At 32.9% G+C, this 24,146-nt stretch overlaps 1 protein-coding gene across 1 annotated transcript in view; it reads left to right on the top strand.

Annotated features, from left to right (window-relative positions):
- Nucleotides 1-1,263: 1,263 nt before the first annotated feature.
- The window catches only part of ndl (serine protease nudel), a 38,710-nt gene continuing 15,827 nt past the window's right edge, over nt 1,264-24,146 (top strand). Inside the window, exons 1-15 of the mRNA XM_088262540.1 lie at nt 1,264-1,312; nt 1,511-2,824; nt 3,766-3,859; nt 3,950-4,183; nt 4,944-5,191; nt 7,913-8,073; nt 12,484-12,611; nt 15,274-15,891; nt 16,624-16,922; nt 19,410-19,525; nt 21,189-21,348; nt 21,425-21,673; nt 23,132-23,651; nt 23,733-23,902; nt 23,984-24,097. Coding sequence (XP_088118666.1) covers nt 1,264-1,312; nt 1,511-2,824; nt 3,766-3,859; nt 3,950-4,183; nt 4,944-5,191; nt 7,913-8,073; nt 12,484-12,611; nt 15,274-15,891; nt 16,624-16,922; nt 19,410-19,525; nt 21,189-21,348; nt 21,425-21,673; nt 23,132-23,651; nt 23,733-23,902; nt 23,984-24,097 — 4,474 coding nt within the window. The remainder of the gene's footprint in view (nt 1,313-1,510; nt 2,825-3,765; nt 3,860-3,949; nt 4,184-4,943; nt 5,192-7,912; nt 8,074-12,483; nt 12,612-15,273; nt 15,892-16,623; nt 16,923-19,409; nt 19,526-21,188; nt 21,349-21,424; nt 21,674-23,131; nt 23,652-23,732; nt 23,903-23,983; nt 24,098-24,146) is intronic.

Here is a 24,146-nt window from a genome sequence, read left to right as displayed (position 1 = left end):
GTCAATAATGGGTACAATTGGTGAATGTTACACGTGTATAAAGTGATAACTTAAACCAATCTATGATTGTCGTAAGCCCTGTAAATGCCTAGACTTCCATATTTTTTATCATCTTTGTTGCGATGTCAAAAAAATAATGCAATTCAATTTTAATTAACCGGTTTTAATTATTGTTTTAGGACTGCTAATAATGTGCGCACTTATGATTACCTTTCTGGTTATGGCAGCGTGTTATTGTAAGTTTAAAGTTGATTTTTTTTTTTTCATTTTAACTAACCATTTTTTTTACGTATTACAATCTTTTTTATTCTAGTGCGTTGGGAGGAACGAAACAATATGAAGCATAAAACTTTTAAAATCGATTCCGTGTTGATGAATGAAGATGTTAAAATAACTCGTCGTAAGAGAAGCCCATCCCCTATCCCAGAATTGACATATGAGTATAATCAAAAATGCAAAGTCAATTCGAATTCCGAGTACTGTATTTCAATATTGGAACATTTGAAAGTTCTCCACAACGAAGTGCGCAAAAGCGTAGACGATGTTTTTCGCAAAGTCAAAGAAGAACCGGATAAATATTTCACCAAAATTCGTACGGGTGATGACAAATTGAATCCTCAAAATGAATCAAACATAAGAAAATTTAACGATTCTTTTGAAAATGTCGTTAATCGTATGCACATTGATGTAAAATCAAACAGTAAAAATCTTTCTGATCCGTTATTAGAAGAGCTTTACCTAGAAAATCATGCAAACGAAGATTTATCCGTGACAACCAGCGCAATTAATAAGGATTTTCTTACTAAAGGTAATCTTTTAATAACTCAAGAGACCCAAGAATTTCTAGGTAACGATATGTCTGAAGGTAAAAACACCAGAGTCGTGATTGAAACTCAAACAGACCAGCAATCAAATCCTTCAAATAACTCTTCTGCGACAGCTCATGTACAAGAATCAATCCGAAAAATTCCGTTGGACAAAAATGAATCATTACATACAAATATGACAGCATCGCTTACTGTAGACCAAGCGCTTGATGATAGTTCGAAGGTAAAAATTAGACTTGCTTCTCCTGATCACGAAAACTCAAACTCAGTGAACGAGTCACCAGAATCAATTTCCGATAAAAAATCCAACGAAGAAATGTTACTTGAACTTCATAAAATGAATGGGCTACCTCTCAAACAATCCAATTTAACAATAATACGCTTCATACCCCATGAGCCGCTGGATAAATTTCCGGAGGAAAATTCTAATGTCACGATGATGATGAAATCCGTTATCTCGCCTGGACCTCACTATGAATTTCCGGGTGAGAGTGTGAATGCGACAATGATAATACATTCTCTCAACTCACTCGAACCTCTCAATGAGTTACCAGATGAAAGCTCAGACCTAGCTAGAATGAATTCGGATTTATCGCATAAACTAGTAAGCATATTTCCAAATGAGAGTTCAAATGTATCAATTATAAGGTTTATTTCGCATGAGCCTCTTTCTCAATTTCCAGAAGAAAATGAAAATGTTTCTTTAGAAATGAAGCCTGTTGTTTTGCAAGTACCTCTTCACGAGTTTCCGCAAAAAAATAACAGTCTTACAAATATTCCTCGTATAGTTTTATCATCTAAACCATCGGATACATTTCCAGAAGAGAAAAATGAAGTATCATCCCTCCCGTTGCCGACGTTCGACAAACCGAATAGCGATGTCACTGAATCGCCACTAATAATTAAAAGTGAGAATATTCAAAATTTTAGAGAAAGCTCTTCAACTGACGTACCTTTGTTGTTTATTACTGAAACAAATTCAAAACAGTTTGTGCATATTGATGATAGTTTCACGGGTACTCCAGATGTTGATGCCTCAAGCTCCACTTCTCAAAGTAATGGTGAAAAGCAAGCTCCAATATCCATTTCGAGAAATGTACATAATACATCTAATGAGCTAAACTCAGGAGAAAACAGCACTTTAATTGTCGAAAATAATGTATCAGTACCAAACAATACTTCGAATGTTCATAGTATCGATGACAGCCACAATTTTACCGGTGAAAATCTTGATCTTCATCAAAGAATGCCTTTAAAGCATAAAATAACTTTCGGTGACATATTATTGAATAGTAAACGTAAACCAGGCAACAGTCCTGTATTTAGCACAGTAAAACCACCCGAAAATATTGAATCCGTTACTTTACTTGGGGGTGATTTTATTTTACAAAAAGGAAATTTCACTAGTGATGGCATTGACCAAAAACGTAGTTTTAATGATAAAAACGACAATCAACTAGAACGAAATAGGATTTCTGACAATGCAAGTAACGAAAAAGGAACTTCTCAAATCAAATCTCCAGTTAATATCGAACGAGTTGCCTTACTAGACGGTGATATAATTCTACAACACGGGAACTTTACTAATGATGAAGATGACCAAAAACTTACTTTTAATGATAAAGACGATAATAATCGTGAAAACGCTAGGATATCTAAGAATGATGACGAAAAAAATGCTCAAATTAGTCATGATTCCATTCCTCTCCCAGTTATCAAAACAATCAATGACTCATCTCAGCTCGTTGACCAAAACGATAGCCATGGATTTAAGATCGCCAGCGGTCAAACTATTACGCCTAATCCAATAAATGCACTGAGTAGGAACAGTGGCGCATTTCCTTTCTCTAACAATGGAGATTTTCCTTCACCAAGTACTGAAGAAAGCACTGGAGCAATTACATCAGAAAAAATCAAATTCGGCCATCAAGTTGTAAATCAACCACGAATGCCAGTTTCGTTACCTTGGTGTTACTACCCGTACAAAATCCAACAAGGTGAGTTACCTTCCATTATATATAAGGCATTTCTTTTAATTATTGGACTAATTTATTTATTTTATTAAAATTAAACACTTGAATAAACCACTTTAATGGGTTTTATAAAAAATAACAATATGATTTAACGTTAATAAATAAAATGTTAAAAAAGAAAATAAAAAACAATTTGACTAAGAAATACTTATACTCAGCATGCAACAAAGAATCAAAAAATAAATGTTGGTAGAAAATCCTCTATACTGGATTAATAACTAAACAGGTTTCTAAACTATTACCCTCTCATATCCAACCTGCGTATTATACGAGTAACATCTTGGGTCAAATTCTTGGAAACTCAAAATCAAAAGTAAACGTATTAGATAGAAGCGGTATAATTGAAATTTCTTGCGGTGACTGCGATAAAAAATATACTGGCCAAACTGTGAGACGTCTAAGAATTAGAATAAGAGAACATCGCCGTGGACTAAGAAGTAATTATTTTTCGGATTTTGCAAATCATATCATCGAAAATAACCACTCATTTGACTCTCATACACTTAAATTATTACACTCTGTTACAAATAAAGGCCAAGTCATGAATAATTTAGAAAATTTAGAAATACATAAAAATTTTAATTCAAATAAAACATTAATTAATAATTTACTGTTTCAAAATACGTCACCATTATTATCAATATTTCCTTTTACAAAAAATCTTGTTCCTTAACCCCCCTCCCTTTATTTATTAACCGATATATACACCTAAATATACTTTTGTTCGTTAGTTTTAATTTGTACCAGAAGATGAAAACATCTCTCGTTTTCGAAACTAGTCGTAAATATAAATAAAACTCATTAAAGTGGTTTGTTCATGTGTTTAATTTTAATAAAATAATCATATCATTCCACAAAGTTAATGCCGAATCAATAAATACTTTTATTTTTATTTATTATTTAAGATTTCGGTGCCTATCCAGCGTTTGCGATGGTCCCTGGTCAGGCGTATCCAATAAACAATCGTTTCAACCCACAGCAGAACATACCTCACACTGGGTAATTTACAATTGATTCATGTTTATGTAATAAAAACAGTTTATTTTCTTCTTATTTTACTTCATGATATATACTTCATTATATTTTTAGAGCAAAAGCGTCTTTTATGGTTCCGCCCGGAGCTCAGATGCCGCCCCAAGTTCAGCCCTACATCTGCACATACATGTCCAATAACAACCCTTCCTCGCAAAATCCTTTCAGTTCCGGGGTCACTGATTTCCGCACGGTGCCGAGTACACAACTAGACGGGGTGAACTTAGAAGGGGAAGACGGAAGGGATGAAGACGATGACGAAACGTTATCAACTCAGTATAAAGATATGCCGTAAGTATTATTTACTACTTTTAACCAGTTCAATTCCGTGCTCGCCAGGCCGGACATACAAAATGAGCGCGCAAACGCGCTATCCTTTGAGCTTGTCGCAAGCCAATATCAAATCAAATAGAAATATTTATTTTTTAATTAGAATAAATAGAGACATTTATTAGGAAGATCAAGAAATGCAAAAAAATCGATTTACCGATCGTATCCAAGTTACAGTCCTTTTTCTATTTTTTTTCTAAGTATTTTTCTAAACTTTCACTGACAGTCAATATGTGTTTCTGATACAGGGTTATCGACTGTATTTTTTTTAAATGACTTCATATTTACGTGCAACATTATTATTTATTTTAACCCTTTTTTAATCATTGTTTACATAAATAAATAATGAATAAACATATTTTAAAAGTGAATGTATTTTCTGTATCAAGTTTTGACCCTGACATTTTGTGAATATTTAAACTGTGTTTTTCTGAGAAAACGGCAACTCAAACGCCACACGGTGTTTAAATTTGGTAAGTTTTAATAGTATCCTATACATCTGTAGGTATACAAAAATAAAACCTAAAAAAAGTTTGAAAGTTTGAAAAAATCACGGCCTGCTGCGTACGGCTATATTAATACCTTCCGGCATTAAAAGCGTGTCGATATGGATAACACTCCATCCGTATAAGACTGTACCAACATCACTGGGGTTGGTCTCTTTCATGAAGCGTAAATAATACAACTCTTTTTTTAAATGTAGTTTTTTTCTGTTTTCCAGTGAAATGGCAAGCAAAATATATGGAAATCACTCGCAAGCTTCATCCAGGAAAGTAGCTTGCCCGCTGGGCTTCAAGAGCTGCACTGACGGATTGTGTTACCCTGAGGCCAAGTGGTGCAACGGGATAGTGGACTGCCTGGACGCGTCCGACGAGACCCACTGCCCGTGCAGGGAGAGGATTGCCAAGAGCAGGCTCTGCGATGGCTTCTACGACTGTCCCTTGGGCGAAGACGAACTCGGCTGCTTTGGTTTGTAAAATATTTATACGTTATCATTTTTACCGCCTAATCAATCATACAAGATTCGACAGCATTGGTTAAGCAAGATTTCAATTCAATTCAATTTATGTATTTCAATTAATATATACATAACAAACTTTAATCAATTTAAATCGTATACATTAAAAATACATTAAAATAAAATATATGCAAGAACTATTGCTAAAGGTGTAGAAGAATCCCGCTTCGGAAAACTCTTTCAGACACATGGAACCGATCAATATCCAATGAGGTATTATTCAACATAGCGGTAGCTCTTCCTACAGGCATAACCATCGGCAGGTTGGTCTTGTGTATAGGGATGTGAAACAATCTATGTCGACGCTGTCTTAGGTAACTATCGGGAACATACAGACCAATGCTCCGGATAATTTCAGGATTATCGATCATACCGCGCAACAATCGATAAAAATGCGTAATCAAATACACATTCTTTCTAGTCTCTAAACTATTGTAGCCAAGCATACCCTGGAGAAACTCGGTCGGGTAGAGCCAAGGATAATAGCCGTACTTTCTCATGCAGGGGGATCTCATTAGTTACAACCCACTTTAGACCCCGCCAATCAACCAATAGAATCTTTTCTTATTATTTTTCTGCTTGGTATAGCCCTTGTGCCCTGTTTTTAATAGGGATGAAACTCCTGCGATTTCGATTCTCAGCTGTCGATCCAAATGTAATCGTGACCTTTTTTGAGAAATATTCTTAGTGCATGTCAGACCTCGGCCTTTAGTGCACGTTGTTCTTCAATCCTTAGTTGGTCCTCGGGTCGACCAAAAACGCATGTGATTAATATTTTGTGCAGTTGCAAGTGTGTGATTGGTGCTATGGTAGTGACGCATAGTATAGTTTTCAAGCTGGAGTAATGATATTAGCAATTAAAAAGCCTATAGGAGATCGTAAACCCTGTTAATACACACGTTGCCATATTTTTTTTACTGTCTTGAAATATCAATAAAAAATTACATGTTATTTATTAAACAGCATATACAATGCAAAACTACATTTTTAATCAAAATTTAATTTAACTATAATTTAAAATGTAAATGTACAATAAAATTCCATTTTTAAATTATTAAACCATGAATCTACTCTAACACCTCGTGGGCATACTGGCAAAAAACGTTAACTCGAAAATATGCAATTTTGACTTAATGATGCATATTATAAAGTTTTCGACGGTTTATAAACTGGCAAAATACACTGAGTAGTTTGAAATGTCACATTTATGTAGTTTTAAAGGTTATTTTAACTTTTAGTTTAATAGCGGGAATTTTATTTAGCCCAAAAGCTTTAAATAACAGGGATTATTCAAACAGGGATTTAAGAATCAACGTTTTTTGCCTGTATACATATGATGTATAGTGAATGGATAAACTTTCGTAACATATGTAAGGTTCCATGCATCAGTTTCCAAAGAGAAACTCCAGTAGAGATACGAATTTCCCAATATATGGTACGAATTTCCCACCCTAAGGGTTGAAATGTGAGATGTCGGCCAATGGTCCAATTAGGAACGAGCTCCAATCTAATTTGACTAGCCAACTGGACCATCCAATCAATCTTTAATTGGATTTTTAATTGAACTTCGCTTCGTACTTTATTTAATTTTAAGATCGTAGTCTAATATGATCATATCTAACAAGATTCTACGTCAATTCTCAATTATTTTATTTTAATTATTTAAAAAAAATAATTGAACACTTGTTTAATACCAATTATTGAGTTTTATTATTTTTTTTACATTAAATACATGTTTAATACATCTTAATGATTTTTATTTCATTACACACGACTAGTTTAAAAAAAACTGACAGATGTTTTCATCTACATCTGAAAAGTAAAACTATTTATTATTTTTGTAGTTTCGAAAACTACAGACGTTTTCATCGACAGGTGATTACAAAAACTCACGAGCAAATAAATTATTAAGGTAAATTTAGAGGCCGCCTCCGTAGTGTAATGGTCAGCACGCTCGGCCACCGTTCTGGAGGTCCCGGGTTCGATCCCCAAGGGGGGTAAAATAAATATAAGTGATTCTTTCACTGTCATATTTATTCAATATTATCCTGGACTGGTACCTGAAGCGGAGGGCTGATCACCTTTCCTTCATGTGTAAACGATCAAGATAACACTGCGTTTATATGACGCAGTGCCCTATGCACCATTGGTGTGCGGATAAGGGTTTATTATTAAATTTAGAGGTGAGAGGGGTAATAAATAGAGATGATCATTATCATGCTTTTCTAAAATACGTCACCATTGTGACGTATTTTAGAAAAGCATATTATTAATTAATGTTTTATCAAAAAAAAATTGTATATCTAATTTTTCTAAATAGTTCATGACTTGACCTCTGTATGTAATAATTTAAGTGTATGTGAGCAAATGAGTGGTCAGTTTCAATTTTGTGATTTGCGAACTCACAATTGCTAGCAAGTCCACGACAATGTTCTTTGATTCTAACTTCTAGATTTATCGCAGTTTGGCCAATATAACTCTTATAGCAGTCTCCACAAGAAATTTTATATACACCGCCTTTGTTCAATACATTCACTTTTGATTTTGAGTTGCCGACAATTTTAGTATTATTAAAAAAGTGTTTAATTTTTTAAATAATCAACTTGTCATTCCACAAAGTTAATAAATAATAATTTATAGCCAAATCAAAAAATGACATTTTTTTCTTTTAGATTGTAACCCACTTTCATTCAGCTGTAATTCCAACCAGGGACGCGATTCGACCAACGTCTGTTTTACCATCAAGCAACGCTGTGACGGTGTCGATGATTGTCCAAATAAGATCGATGAACACGAATGTACCATGTTACACAACAGTCTGGAACATCACGCAGTAAGTATTCCCGTATTACCACATCAATAACGTTTAAAAAAAATTATGAGTGTAGAAAGAATAGTAAAAAATGAGGCGAATGTGATAGATAATAGAAGCAGAAGAAAACCGGGGAAAACATGGCATTATCAAGAATTTTATACATTTGAAAGTGGTCAGGTCAAGATTGTGAGTAATCAGCGGGCATGTATGAGGAAACGCATGAATGTGCAAGAGGCGAAGATTTTCTGCGAAAACAGATTAGTGTGGCGTGCTCTTCTCTCTGCCTAAACCTGCGGGGAAGCGACGTGATGGTTAGTCAGTGACTTAATTACGTTTAATTTTGACCAAATCAAAACAAAAGCTAATTATTTATGTATAAATTTTAAATCAAACACAGATTTTTTGAGTCTACTAAGTTGTATTTTATTAACAAAAAACACATGAAAAATTATATTGTGACAATTGTTTCGCCTTGTTAAGGCATTATCAAACGAACATTCGTTTGATAATGCCCTAACAAGGCGAAACAATTGTCACTATATAATTTTTTATGTGTTTTTTGTTAATAAAATACAACTTAGTAGACTCAAAAAATCTGTGTTTGATTTAAAATTAATACATAAATTAAAATGGAGTTCTACAAATTAAACGCCAAGTCAATAAATAAGCTAATTATTTATTTTATCCACCCCCAAAGAGTAGTATTTAGCGCGTTTGATTATTGTGCTAGAGATCACGGGTTCGATTTCCAGGGGAGATCTAAATAAAGATTAATGATTTATTTTATGCTTTTCGCTAATGGCTCATGGCACATATTTTAAACTTACCAAAATAATTAAAAGACAATTATTCTTTTTAACTACCTACTTTTACTTTTGGTATAATTTTTCCAACCGTTCGTGTTCGACAAGCACCTTCTCTCCTTCACGGATGAATACGTTTTACGTAGGAAGTGGTTAATTAAGTGATATATGAAATGAGAAGGGTTATTATTTCTAGGAAAAGGGAAAGTATCTAACATAGAGCTTTTATCTTAATTAACTTGGTTATTAATAGCGTCAATATTGAATTTAAATATGATAATATCAAGCCATTCGTACAATTTTAAATGTATTCCACTCCTCACTTGAATGTATGCAAGAAAGCCCAGATATCTATCAAATATCGTGTTGCACACGCATATAAATACATATATATATATATATATATATATATATATATATATATATATATATATATATATATATATATATATATATATATATATATATATATATATATATATATATATATATATATATATATATATATATATATATATATATATATTTATATATATATACATATATAAATAAATATATGTATATATATATATATATATGTATATATATATATATATATATATATATATATACATATATACATATATATATATATATATATATATATATATATATATATATATATATATATATATATATATATAAATATATACATAATTTTTTTCAATATTTATATTAAATGACAATTTAAATCCTAACATAATTACAGAAATACCGCGTTACTTCTTAGTTTGATTGGTTAAATCTTAATCCAAAACCGTATTTGGGAATCAATATGGATAACTGATAACTTCGTTTAATCAATTTCACTTAGTATTTGAATTGGAAACCTTCAAAGTATTATTAATCTGCGAGTAAAATAAATTAGTCGAGCAATATGAAACCGTTGCGGAAATCGATTGGTTGGAAAAGTAGAGAAAGCTCTTTTGGGGGAAAATTGTGTTGGCGGTGATCTTTTGGCTGCTAGCTTTAAGTAAGTCTAAGCGTATTATGAAAAGCTTAACATGAGAATTCTTTAAGTGCCACTCAACCAAAATTTAAAACTTTTAGGAGAAACTCCAATTTAAAAATCTTACACCATTGGCTTCAATGGACTTAGTATTTTTTATAAATGTAATTTCAAAAGGAAATGGTAGATTTACAGCAGCTGTAATTTTTTTCAAATAATCTTTTATAATATGTATAATACACGAAATCACTAGGCATTCGTGAGTGGTAATATATAGGAAACAAACTGTTTATTGTAAATAAAGAGGTTTATACTCATTTTTTTCCTAAGAACAAAAAATCCATACAATATCAATATGAATAATAATGTTAGTTTGTTCAAAATCTAAAATATTATAAAATAAATATTTTCACCAATTGCTTTGAAATTTTAGGACAGTTTTTTGGCGGCAATGACGCAACCATCTTTTGTACGTAACAGATATATGCACATGTAATACTAAACATTTCTCATGACAGACAGCGCCACATATTAGGATTTGCGTTCACTTTTCTGTCTTTTTCATTTAAACTGACTAAGCCGTAGTAACCCATGGCCGGATAGCTAGTTTTTTTTTTCTAATAGGATCTTGAACGTATATATACTCCTCAAAATCTCTATCAAATCATTTCCTCACACAAATGTATGTAAGATCGTAGTTTTCTTTATTTCACGCAAAAATTGTAAGAAATACGAAAAACTATTAATCCTTTAAGTTAAAATCATCAAAAAAGATTGTTAAAAGTCTACCCAAATCGCTTGAAAAAATGCTTGAAAAGTGCTTGAAAACAAGATGTGAAGAAATGTGAAAGAAAAATTATAATTAAATAAATTTTACATTGAAATCACATAAAAAACAGATATTTTAATCGGTTAACGATATAAGTTATTATTATTTTTCTTATTCATACACAAATATAATTCCATAATCTTCATCTACCTTGAAATCTTGACAAAGATTTATACAAAATCTATATTTAAACTTCATAAAGTAATTCTTCTTATTCGTGATCTATTGGTGACAATCATTATACCACCACAAGAAAGGTATCCCCACATCTGTCAATGTAAACAGATTATGTAATTTCTTTTAGTACGATTTGCATCAATCACCCAAACGTCCTTTTTCACCCTTTTGTGGGATTTCGCATTAAACGTTCTAAAAATACACTAAGATGAACAGATCTCGATTCCCTCATATTTCATAAATATTTCTCCTATATTGTGACCCCTAAATGGTTCAGAATAACCTACAGATTTTTTGAAACGCGGTCAAGTACTGTTACGAGTATATTTCCGATTTACAAAGCATTCAGCAGTGAAATTCAATGTTTGCTAAAGTTTAATACATGTTGTATTACACTTGAAAATGATAAGGTTATTTTTGGGTAGACGCTGCTGTAATACCCAAGTTGGAATTCGAATTCAAGCAAAAAGCGAAAGATGAATATATTTTTCATTTATTTAATATACATAGTCACAAGAGTTTTTTTTAAACATTTAATTAATTTTCTAGACGTTTGTACCTTATAATTTAGATTCTTTAAATTAATTACACAGTTCTCCCCAATAAAGAGACTTAGCTCTTGCGTTGAGAGGGACTAACACGTATTATTTCGACGGCCCCTACGTAAAGTACTCTATCTGCAAATCTATTACTTTACAGGAGAGCGTATAAGATTTTTTCAACGTATTATTTTTTATTAAATAACGGTTTTATCTGAAATTCTAAACTAGTATTATTCATTCAAAAACATGATAAAATAATGTATTAAATCGTTTTAAAACTTTATGCTTTGTCAAAATTAAGTAGTTAGGAATTTAGGAGTTCAGTTCATTTCGAAAATTCGATGTAGATAGCGTCTTATACGCCTGAAAACTAGGCTTATTTTTTTTTGTTTGTTTATATTTGTAGATAACGGTCAGTTGATAACGTACACCAAATATCTTAGTCATACAGGAGAAAGTGACCAACTAACAAAGCGTAAAATGTTCAGGAGAGCCATTTAAGTCACTTTTGCACTTTTGGCAACAAAATAAACATCAATGCAGTTAGTCATTTTTACCAAGTCATTATACTATATTTCCAAGTTTAAAATCATTTGGGATGTTTTCAGGGCAATATTAAGCTAGTAAGATATCAAATAGTCAATGATCACGTTTTTGTAAAAGCATGCACTTGGTCACTTTCTCCTGTACGACTACGATTTCTCAAAATTGACAAAAATGTGGTTAGAGCACTTTACATAGGGCACGTCGATTTATTATTTATGTATGTGGGTGATATGATTTATTTTTCTTTGATGTGTTTTTGTATTCTTTTGAATGGGTTTAGTTTATACATTTAATGATACCAGTGATATTTTTTCATATAATTTTTCCCACCCTTTACTCCGTCTCTCCATATGAAAGCAACAACTTTGCAGGCAACTTTAAAAAAATGGTATTCATTTATATATGTGAACACCAAGAAGGCTTTTACAGTACGTCTAGCATAAGCTATTATACTCGACGTACTGTAAGGTCTATACTGTCGATATTCCTCGATAGTCATGTAACGTGATATTCTATTGACAACGTATTATTACATTTTTCCAGACGTATGCCATTTCACATTCAAGAGGCTATCTCCACAGGAATTACAAAGGGAAATGGTATCCCGTGTGTAATAATCCCTATAGATGGGCGGCCGACGCTTGCGCTATTGAAATTCATGAATTCGAAGAGTATGTTAAAAATATTTAAATGTTTTTACAAGATCTAAAAGTTCTCTTAAAATTTCTTGGTGAAATAACAATAAGTATTTAGTTTTTTAAGCATATATTTTATTTGGCCAGTGACCAGGTTTCGTCGTTACCGACATCATAAGACTGGTGGGAGCCTAGACAATTTTTTATACACATATTTTCTATGTTATATACACGACAAAGCAGGGGTTGAGCCCCATGATTTTATATGTGTCGGGTTGTGGTCCCGTGGTTAGTGTCACGGACTTTTGAGTCAGAGTTTCTCGGATAGAACCCACTTTACCACAATTCGATACCTTTTCTAATAATGAGCGGCTTAGGCTCAGAGAAATAGTATGAAATTGATATTTTTTTGTAAATAATAAAAACAAAAATATTCTCTTTTTAAAGATATAAATTTCTTAAATATATAATGTGAGGAGAATGGAACCATTCAGACTCCCCCACATCGCACTGTACGGCCAACGCCTCCCGACGGTAGACGACTCCCGGGCAGACCACCGAAGAGATGAGTCGATAGCTGGGAATCGACATCGCAGGATGCTAATTCCTCTTAAAAAACAGGCCACAAGGCTTACAACAAGAAGATGAAGAAGAAGAAGAACATATACAAATTCTCTTTTTTTTTTTAATACATAAATTTAAAAAAAAATAATATTCATTTGATTTTTTTTTTTTTTTTACAAAATACAATATGACGGCCAATAAGTTTTGTAAAACGTCCAATTTGATTTTTTAAACATCTTATTTGATTTGTAACGAGTCCAAATTGGTTTGTAAAACGTCCAATTTAATTATGCATCAAAATCTTACTAATATCGTAGTCATACAGGAGAAAATGACCAAGTGCATTTTGTACAAAAACGTGATCATTGACTATTTGATATCTTACTAGCTTAATGTTGCTCTGGAAAAAATCCCAAAGGATTTTTAACTTGAAAGTATAATATATTAACTTGTTAAAAATTACTAAATGCACTGATGTTTATTTTCTTGCTAAGCAAAAGTGACTTAAATGGCCCTCCTGAACATTTTACGTTTTGTTAGTTGGTCACTTTCTCCTGTACGACTACGATATGCTAATTAATATTTGCAGAGCACCCTTCATCCAACTTCGGCCAAAACCAAGTGATTTCAGGGGATACTTCATCCAACAATCTGATGCTAAGAGAATGACATTTTGGAAGGACTGTTTAAATGGATCTTCCGTCTATGTCACGTGCCCTAATCCCAAATGCGGAATCAGCTCTGAAATTGTCACTCAAACGCTAAAAAAGGTATGATTAATCAAATTAAAACACTCTAAGCCTTTTCTGCCAGCATCCCATATACATACGAATTACCATATCACCACAAATTATCATAGAGTCGAATGCCTAACTGGTAAGCTGAAATTAATAAAATACGTATAAAATATTTTTTTATTCATTTTTTTCATTCACTTTTTTAAAATTGACTCTGAAATCTAGCTACGGCTTATGCAACACCGCTCATCATAGCCGTACTACTACTATCATCTACTCCAAAAAAAATTACCTTAAGACGTGGGCCAGAATCATAACGTCATTCCTTTCCCAACAAAACACTTAACAGATATTTTTTTTCACTCGATTTAAGGAATTCGAATGCATTATTTTTTAATTATTCAAAGCATTCTTGTTGTGATCAGAGATCAAACTTAATGTTTGTTTTGTTTATATATAACTACTCACCAAAATTTTAGTTTAACGGTTTTGAGACATATCCGTCTCTTCGTCAGGACGATTACTACACTAGCACGCAAAGCAACACTTTTTACTACTATAACATAGAATATATGCACATACTCAACATATTCATCATATTCGTATTTAGTTATACCGAATACCTGCATTTTCTAAGGGTGTTTTCTACTAATAGTGCATACGATTAATATTTTGTGTAGGTGTAATAAGTATGTGAAAAGAGCTATGGTGGTGGTGGATATGATTACCCTGACGAAGAGACAGGTACGTCTCAAAACTGGTAACAAAACATTATCATGTCGTTCGTTAACAATAGGCATGTTTTATATTTATGATAAAATATCACTCTCTCTCAAGTTGTGATCAAATTTGTGACAATATATCAAAAAAGGCTCATATTTGAGGAACGGTAGCTCTTCTCATAAAAATATGTACTTATAGCGTTCTAATAGCTTTCTTTAAAACCTCTTTAGGCTTGACATTGAAATACAAAACTGTCTGTGTAATAAATACGTTGTGATTTAATTTTTTTTTCAGATGAATTATGATGCCGATATTTATGATAGACGAAGACGCCAAACCCTTTATGATTCTTTCGTTGATGTCGACCACTTTACGGATGATGTGAATCTCAACACTTATATAACCTTCGACCAATTAGACATGAACAGCGAGATATACAGTCCACCTTATGACCCAAATTACCTTGGGCAAAACTTAATTAGCAATTATAACAGTATGCCAAATGCTGAATACGAAATCATCCAGTATGAAGTACCAAATGACAACGTACGCAGCGATTATAATTACAATATTCCACCTAATGCTCAATCTAATTACGGTTCTGATTCACGGTACAATAATATACAATCAGAATCTCAGTATATACCATACAATTACGCACATATGTACCCTAGTTATGGTAACGTTCCTCCACAGCAACAAAACATCCCCATACCATACGAATATCCAAATATATACCAACATAGTGATATTTCAGACAATTTTGATCATCAGTCAGGTAATTTTCAACATGAAAACATCGTAGAAAGGTCAACGATCAAGTTTGGTTACGATGATTACGCTTACGATCTCCACAAGAATGAACCACCTTCCGCACTTGGAAATAATGGATGGAAAGAACAAGATCAAGTTGCGTTAGATACCTTGCATGAAAAAAATCAAAATTATTCTATGATTCCCACTTATATTGCATTCTACGATCGCCACGCTGAAGATAAATCTGCCGATTCTAAAAGATCTTCAGATCCAAAAGCGACACATTCGGCAGATGATAAATTGGACCAAAAACCTCGCAATTTCGAGACCATAACAGACACATCGCAATTCATGAAGAACCAAAATACAGAAAAGAAGACAGAGGATGAAGTATTTACACGCGTTGTCGGAGGGAAACTATGTGAACCAGCCGCTTGGCCATGGATGATAGGAGTCTACCGGAATGGAATTTTCACATGTGGAGGAGTTCTAATTAGTGATTCTTGGTCACTGTCGGCAGCTCATTGCTTTGACAAGTAAGTACAAACTCATATTCTATCTTCTCTTCATCATCCACTAAGGAAAACTTTACAAAAATATTATGGAACAAGAAAAAACTGGCTCAATGTATATTGAAAGATCGTTCTTTCATAGCTTCAATCAATCAATATTTTTTATGATCTCTTTTTATCTGATACTCTCATTATTATTACTTTGTGACCTCCTATTATTTGCTTAGTAGCAAAAGTGTCTGAGTCTTGCAGTTCTGAAGACCCATTCATTTTAAGGGATATTAGTTTTACTTATTTTTAAATAAATGGAATACAAAGTTTCATTAATTGATTCAGATGTCACTTTGTGGTAATATCTATCAATTTGTTATTTCAAATTTTCGTTGGTAAATACTGCTGTTTCTTAAAAGCATACGGTATTTAAAAATGATGCGAAATACACGTGTCAAAATATATTTTAAGAAATAGCGATATTTACCAAGTGAAACATAAATTAAAAACTCAAAATTGTCTTTATTCTATTGTAAGAGGAAGATGATCCTAAACAAAGGTACTAAATGAAGACGACGATTAACAGTTCTAAACTTTGTTTAACCAAATACCGTATTAACTCCACAGCTATCTCCTGGTATGAACAAGAATGAGGTTGATACTTCATTAAAAATCCCTTGCAACTATGTATTTGCCATGTGTATGTCAGAATAGATTTTAAGAAATCGTAGTTTTTACCATTTGATTTTTTTCTTGTTGCTTCAGGTACTGGAAGTATTACTACGAGGTCCAAGCCGGCATGCTCCGTCGCATGTCTTACTCGCCCCAGGAGCAGGCGGTGGCGGTGTCGCACGTGATAGTCCACGAGCTCTACGACAAGGAGAGCATGCAAAACGATCTGGCAATGCTGAGGCTGCGCCACCCTGTGACGCTGAACCGCTGGGTGCGGCCGGCCTGCCTGCCCACCGAGGCGTCCGCCGGACACAACTGGCGTTGGGGCCCTGCCCCGGGAACTATGTGCACCGTCCTGGGATGGGGGGCGACCGTCGAGCGAGGACCGGATCGTTAGTAGACTTGTCAATAATCATATTATTTTTTGAATCTCTCTTTTTATCTCATCAAAGATGAAGAAGAATATGGAAGCCTGGGCATTTACGGGGCTGACGATCGTCATAGGCTGGTTTAAGTGATCACTTTACACACGTGTAACATTCACCAATTCTCCCCATTATTGACAACCACACTACTCAAATTCTTAATATAAGAGTTTCTACTTAATAAAAAGCTTCTTTACATCTCACCAATAGATGTCTCTAGTGAAGTTCTAGTGATTCAAGAACAAGGTTTCTAAATTGTTTCATCTATTATATATAGAACTTCCAAGTATTCCCAGACTTCCATATTCTTCTTCATTTTTGATGAGATGTCAAAAAATAATATGAAAATAACTCCTGTAATCGGAGATAATCCGGATTTTGTGAACAAGTATTTGGACACACTCAAAATGTTGTCAATAATCATTATGTTCTACTTATCACTTTCTCTCTTTTATATTATTGGATTTTTAAAGTAATTGTTCTGGCTTGTTGACTACTTGCTGATTTTGTATAAGTGGGGTTTTTGAAAAACACTCATTCCGGCCAATTGACTTCTTTCTATATTAGTGGGGTTTTTAACAAGTAATCGTTCTGGATTATTGGTTACTTTCTGTCTTTTGTAATAGTGGGGGTTTAACTAGTAATCGTTCTGTTGGCTACTTTCAGTAATTTGTATTAGTGGGGTTTTTGACAAGTAATCATTCTAGCTTATTGGTTACTATCTGTCTTTTATAAAAGTGGGGTTTTTAACAAGTAATCTTTCTGGCTTATTGGTTACTTTCTGTTTTTTTTTAAAGTGAGGTTTTTGAAAAATACTTATTTCGGCCAATTGCTGTATTAGAGGGTTTATTGAAAAATACTCATTCCGGCCAATTGACTACTTTTTTGTATTTTGTATTAATGAGGTTTTTGAAAAAAAAATGATTACGACCAATTGAATACTTTCTGTATTTTGTATTAGTGGAGTTTTGCAAAAATACTTATTCTGGCTTATTTGCTACATTTTGTCGTTTGTATATGTTTCCATAATTTATTTATTTTATTATTTATATGTTTCCATTCTCTTTCTGGTCATTTTTATCAAGATTTTTGATAAATAACTCAACATCTTGACTCAATTTTGGGATTTCTGAGGGCTTACGACCTGACAACTTGCTAGTTCAAGTGATCACTTTATAAACCTATAACACTTAACATTCTAACCATGATTGACAACCACACTACTCGATGTTTTCTGTCAATAAAAACTGACTAATTTTAATCATAATTGTTGCTGAAGAAGAAGCATCCGGAAGATGCTTTCAATTAAACCATAAATATAACTTCCAAAATTTGAGTAGTGTGGTTCTCAAACATGGGCAGAATTGTGAATGTTATACGTGTATAAAGCGATCACTCAAACCAGCCACAGGTATCACACCTATCACAGGTCGTCATCCCTGTAAATGCCCAGATATCTACATATTCTTATTGTATTTTAATATATCAGTAAAAAAGACTGTTGATATTACATGAATTTATTATCAATGTTAATTTTTTGTAGACCATATCGCTCATTTAGTGCAACAATGGCGTAATTACACTTTTAGAAACATTACAAGAGATGCCATTCAGACGTTGTAGCAACAGAAATGGCGCCATTTTACTCAATTCTACAATGACGCTCGCGCCATCTCGCAGCATTTCACCACAAAATCAATTCTGTAGATATTTTATTTATTGTTTCGGCATTAACTTTGTGGTAAGACATGTTACAATGATTAAAGAAAACACTTCGTTTTTTACCACTTAAGTTTTATTATAGACTACATGTTTCAGAAGTTAATCTTACATCATTCAGGTCTGTATAGTTATTACATATACAGACCTGAATGATGGAAGTTTAACTTCTGAAACATGTAGTCTATACTCAAGTGGTAAAAAACGAAGTGTTTTCTTTAATCATTGTAATTCTGTCGATGTTTCTTGTTTTATAAATCTAATTACGTCTTTATTGCACCAAATAAGCGATATGTGGTTTTCCAAGACTTATTCGCTGCGATCGCTAAGATTTTGTACTTATTAAAACCTTCTGCGTAGTTAGTTCATAGATTGGAATAATCTTTTAATAATTCAAAGATTTCAAGTAAGGCAATTTTGTCCCGTGTTAAATAAACACCAGATAGACTTATCTTCTGATAAGATTTTTTATTGTTTAATTCTGAAAGTACACCAATACTCATTATTGGTGTTCAAATATAGTTATCGCAATAAAATTTGTATAGCACATTCATGGGATTCATATTACATGAAAAGAAAAATCGATGCATTAATTTTTAACACGTGTTACTTTTTACCACGATCTTTTATTTTCCTTAAAGTTTGAAACTTTCAATGGTCATAACAGTCGTCATAAAGGAGATTACAATTTTTATGTTGCTTTCCTTAATTTATTTGGAATAATTGATCTTTTAGCCGACCACCTTCGTGAAGTCCAGATACCAATTCTGGATCATTGTAAAAGCCATGATGATAACGAGGGGGATGAAATATGCGCCGGATATCCTGAAGGTGGCAAAGACGCCTGCCAGGTTTGTATTTTCGTCATTTTTGTTCATTTTTGCGCTCCTTTTACAATTGATGTGAGATGATATCAATGATTCATTTTTTGACACATCAATATAGATGAAGAAGACTTGATTTGTGAATAAGTATTTAAACACACTCAAAATGTTGATAAAAATAACTGGTCAAGGTATAAGCTGCATAAAAATTTCAAATCAAGTTTTCAGACGTTTTCTAATTTGAAAAATAATCCGGCTTCGGATCTTGCGTGAAAATAAAAGGTACTAATTTTTCAAGGCCGTTTTTTTCTTATAAATGTTTGAGACATCAATATTAATTAAGCGGAAAGGCAGTTAAAAAGGTATGGGCACACATCACTCACTCCTTTCAACAACATCATAAGTACGAGTATATAAAAAATCTTGATTTTTCAGGAGATCGTTTTTAAAGTTTAAAAATATAATAAAATGTATTAAAAATAAATATCATGCCACTTATTGAACTTTTTACCGTGCAACACATTTTTTTAGGTGAAACCAGAAGGGTTTTTCTCCATTTGAAAAATATTTGGTTTATTTAAAAAAATAATTAAACAATACCTTTTCTTCGAAATGCAAAAACAATACTTTCTGCCCTGTAACGGGTTGATATTAAGTTTAAAATATGACGCTTTTGCTGGGATATAGTACATTTTCTGCGCATTCCAAAAACATGCACAGCTGAATATTTACGATTTTTGATATATGACGTTATTGAAAGGAGTGAGCGATATGATGTAGAGAACCTGTAAATCGACTGTCACGGATCTAGAGGAAGAACAAACAATTCATAAATGCTACAGAAAGATAACATGATTCGAAGGCATGGCCTAGATGACGTTGTCTATGATAGAAGAACCTACAACCCGAGGACGAGGAGCGTTGACCCCAACAGTCTACCAAGACGATAAGTTGGGATGGAGCCGGGAAGAAGAAGAAGTTACATGATCTAAAAATCATTCTTCGTGTCTTTTGTTAAAATATATATAATTTGTGAATAACTATCTCTACGGACATATAATCCAGAATTCTTTCAAAGGAAATAACAATTTCTCGTGATAAATATCAATCAACTTTAGTTCCATCATTATTTCATTAAATAGACAGCTACTTCGTCGTTGTTAAATCAGAACTTTGTCTTAGTTACGACTTCCAGACGAAGAATCTTTGATTCAATTAACAGTGGAATTAACAGTATAATAATTGAACTACGTGACTTTGCCATTAGTGATATACATTAATTGAGCCTTGGATATTTTCAGCGGAGCTAAATGGCAACATCTAAACGATTTTCCGCTCCCTTGATATTCATCTTGAATTCGAACAAGAAAATGGAAATTTTAATGAAAGAATGTCGTTTAAAAATTCAGAATTATTTTTTTTTTATTTGTTTTATTTATTCGGGAACTGTACAGCTTTACATTTAGTAAAAGTATATGATAAAAAATAGTTACATTCATAAAAAAGCCAATTACACAATTCCACATCTATGTTATAATAACGATCTAAAACAACACTAGATAAAAAATAAAATAAAAAAGAGTAGGAGTGTGTGTGTGTAAGGAAGGGAGTAAAAGGGATTAATTAATTGATACTTATTTAAATAAGCATTGTTTTTCGGCATTGCCTAGAGTTTTTTTCTATTTCTTAGGGTGACAGTGGCGGTCCCTTCATGTGCAAGAATCCAAACAACCCTAAACAGACGTATATTGCAGCAATTGTCAGCCATGGAGAAGGATGTGCCAGGCCTGGTGAACCAGGAGCGTATACCAGAGTCAGTAAATATCTCAACTGGATACGGAATAGTATGGGTAAGGAATAAATTAACTTTATATGATTTATCGTGGTAACGCGTAGTTTTACAAAAATGTTTTATTTTTATTGCAGTTGAGGACAACTTTCCAAGTCGAAAACCAAGACAGACCTGTCCAGGATTTAGCTGCATTTGGGGTATCCGGAGATGTCTACCAAAGAAGAAACGCTGTAATAAAATAGTCGATTGCCTGGGAGCTGAAGATGAAGTGCACTGTTCAATTTTTGAGAGAAATAATAGTAACCAAAACTCGAGCGAAGAGACAGATGATGATGATATAGAGCTAACCAAAAATCAAACAAGATCCAATGATGAACCTAAAAGTACCACAACTCTAGAAGATTATATTGAAAAGATTCATCAGAATATAGCAACAATGAAAATCAGAATGGCTACTCTTCCTCCACTTCCAAAAGAATATGATGATATTATCCTTGCTAATATCTCTGATAATAATATTTCAAATAAAAATATGACCAATCGTGAGCATTTCAAAACCATATTCGAAGGAAAAATTAATAAAAGCGATGAATCATCTAGTGAATCAGAAGAACATACATTAAGGAAAAATAATAACAGTTATGACAAATTTGGTGACTTTGAAGAAAATGTAATAATAACAAAAACACACAGTACTGATCTACAGGATAATAATGCTCTTTTCTTTAGTAAAGCTTTGAGAGAACTCAACAAAAAAATGGATAAAAATTCTTCAAATTTATCAGATGACCTCGAAGATCAGACAAACACCAATGTAATTACTACCAAAAATTTATCAAGACAATTTCTATTCAGAAATAGTCCATCATTTGAAAATCGAAACGTAAATAACAATTCTAAGCAGTCGAAAAACTCTTCTACAACTCCACAACCATCCAAACAAAGACAATCGTTTTTTGAAGGTTTTTATGATGAAGAAAGTGTCTTAACTAATGTAGAAGAAAATAACGACAAATTGCAAAACGTAGGACAAAAAATGAAAGAAAGAAACAAAATAGATTTGGAAAAGATAGAACTAAATGACACACATGTAACCCTCGACGATATCAATGATTTATCGGTCAACGTAATTACAACAAAACCAGAAAAATCTTTTGGGACAAATTTACAAACTCATACATTAGAAGAAATGCAAAAATCAGGCATAAATAACCATTTTAATTCTACCAACAAGGTCATAAATACTACATCTACATTGACTGAAGACATTTATAAAGGAAATACCAAATTGAGAAGTAATATTAACCAAACTGAAGATCAATTTGAAAGGATTTTCAATCAAGCAAATGAAGAGATTCATGTTTCTTCTAAATTACAAGGTGAAACTAATATAGAAGGCACTACCTTAAATATGCAAAATAAAAATAATATGGAATCGACTAAGGAATTCGTAACAACTTCTTCAAGAATTCAAGTTCCGTTAGAAGTCCAAAGTCTTATAATACCTCAATCTTTTACACAAGATAATGTATCAAATATTCAGAAACCTGAATTTAAAAAATCAAATAGTTTTCCTGAAGTGATAAATAAATTTGATAATGAAGAGGTTACAACTGAAGGTCCGATATTCAACGTAACCCTTGAAATTACGACAGTTAAAAACGTGAATGCGACCAGGGAACCTAAAAGTTTATCGGAATCAGGCAATTTTACAAAGAATATTTTTAACTCAAATAATACCAGTCAACGAAACGAAACATCAACAACTTTTCTCCCGACCACTTCATTGATGGCTGAAGAAAAACAGTTTACAACAACAACAATACCGGTGATAACAGCAGATCAAACGGTTTCCTCCGACATATCATCAACCATCCCGTCAAGATTAGGAAAAGAATTAAATTCTTTTATTAATCTTACCGAGACCGATGAACTTGCCGCGGAAAGAGACTTAATGGATAAATCTGAAAACAATTTTACCGACGGATTTTCTACCAACATCTCCATCGAAAACCAAACTGATGTTCCGTTCGATCTATGGCCTGATAAACCGCTCATAGTCGGTCCAATAAAACCGCACATTCCGCACGTATCAAATACGAATACATCAAACGAAGATCTTGAAGTCAAAGCGGGAAATTTCGAAATCGGTCTTCCGGAAAATATAAAAGACAATTCTGATGTTAATCCTCATAACCAATCGCATATAAGTAAAAAGGAATTAGCGCTCGATCCTGTTGCTGGTGAAGAAACGAAACTTTTCTCAGTTTTTGCGGATAATTTTACGAATTTTGATAATCCGCTGATATCCGCCCACTCGAATCCACGGCCATCTGTATCATCGATCTTCAAGTGTAAAATGTAAGAGCAAATTTTAATTTGACTTCATTTTTAATGAATAACTTGGTAAACACTTTAAGTAATTTTGTTTATAACTTCCAGACTGAATCATACTATCCCAATGTGGAAGAAATGTAACAGGAAGCCAGACTGTGAAGATGGTAGCGATGAATGGAACTGTTCCTGCACTGACTTCCTTACAAATAGTAATCCCAGCGTCATATGTGACGGTTACGTAGACTGTGCAAACGGGGAAGACGAAGCCAATTGCTGTGAGTTATAAACAAATTAAACTTTTTCAATTGAAAAAACACAATTTTATCTAAATATTTATAATTTTTTATTTGTTTCAGTTTCTTGTCCTGAAAATTACAATCATTGTACTATAAGTAAAAAATGTGTTCCTCAAATTAAGGTTTGCGATCGAGTCAAAGATTGCATATTTGGTGAAGACGAAACCGATTGCTGTAAGTTGTTATCATTGAATTCATAACAGTTTTCCATTATATTCAAAAT

This window comes from Brachycentrus maculatus, unplaced genomic scaffold, assembly GCF_059751285.1.
Source record: "Brachycentrus maculatus isolate JH-2025_06_01 unplaced genomic scaffold, ASM5975128v1 h1tg000183l, whole genome shotgun sequence".
In the NCBI taxonomy this organism is placed as follows: domain Eukaryota; kingdom Metazoa; phylum Arthropoda; class Insecta; order Trichoptera; family Brachycentridae; genus Brachycentrus; species Brachycentrus maculatus.
The sequence above is the reverse complement of the archived record's forward strand: the minus strand, read 5'-3'. Positions and strand labels throughout refer to the sequence as shown.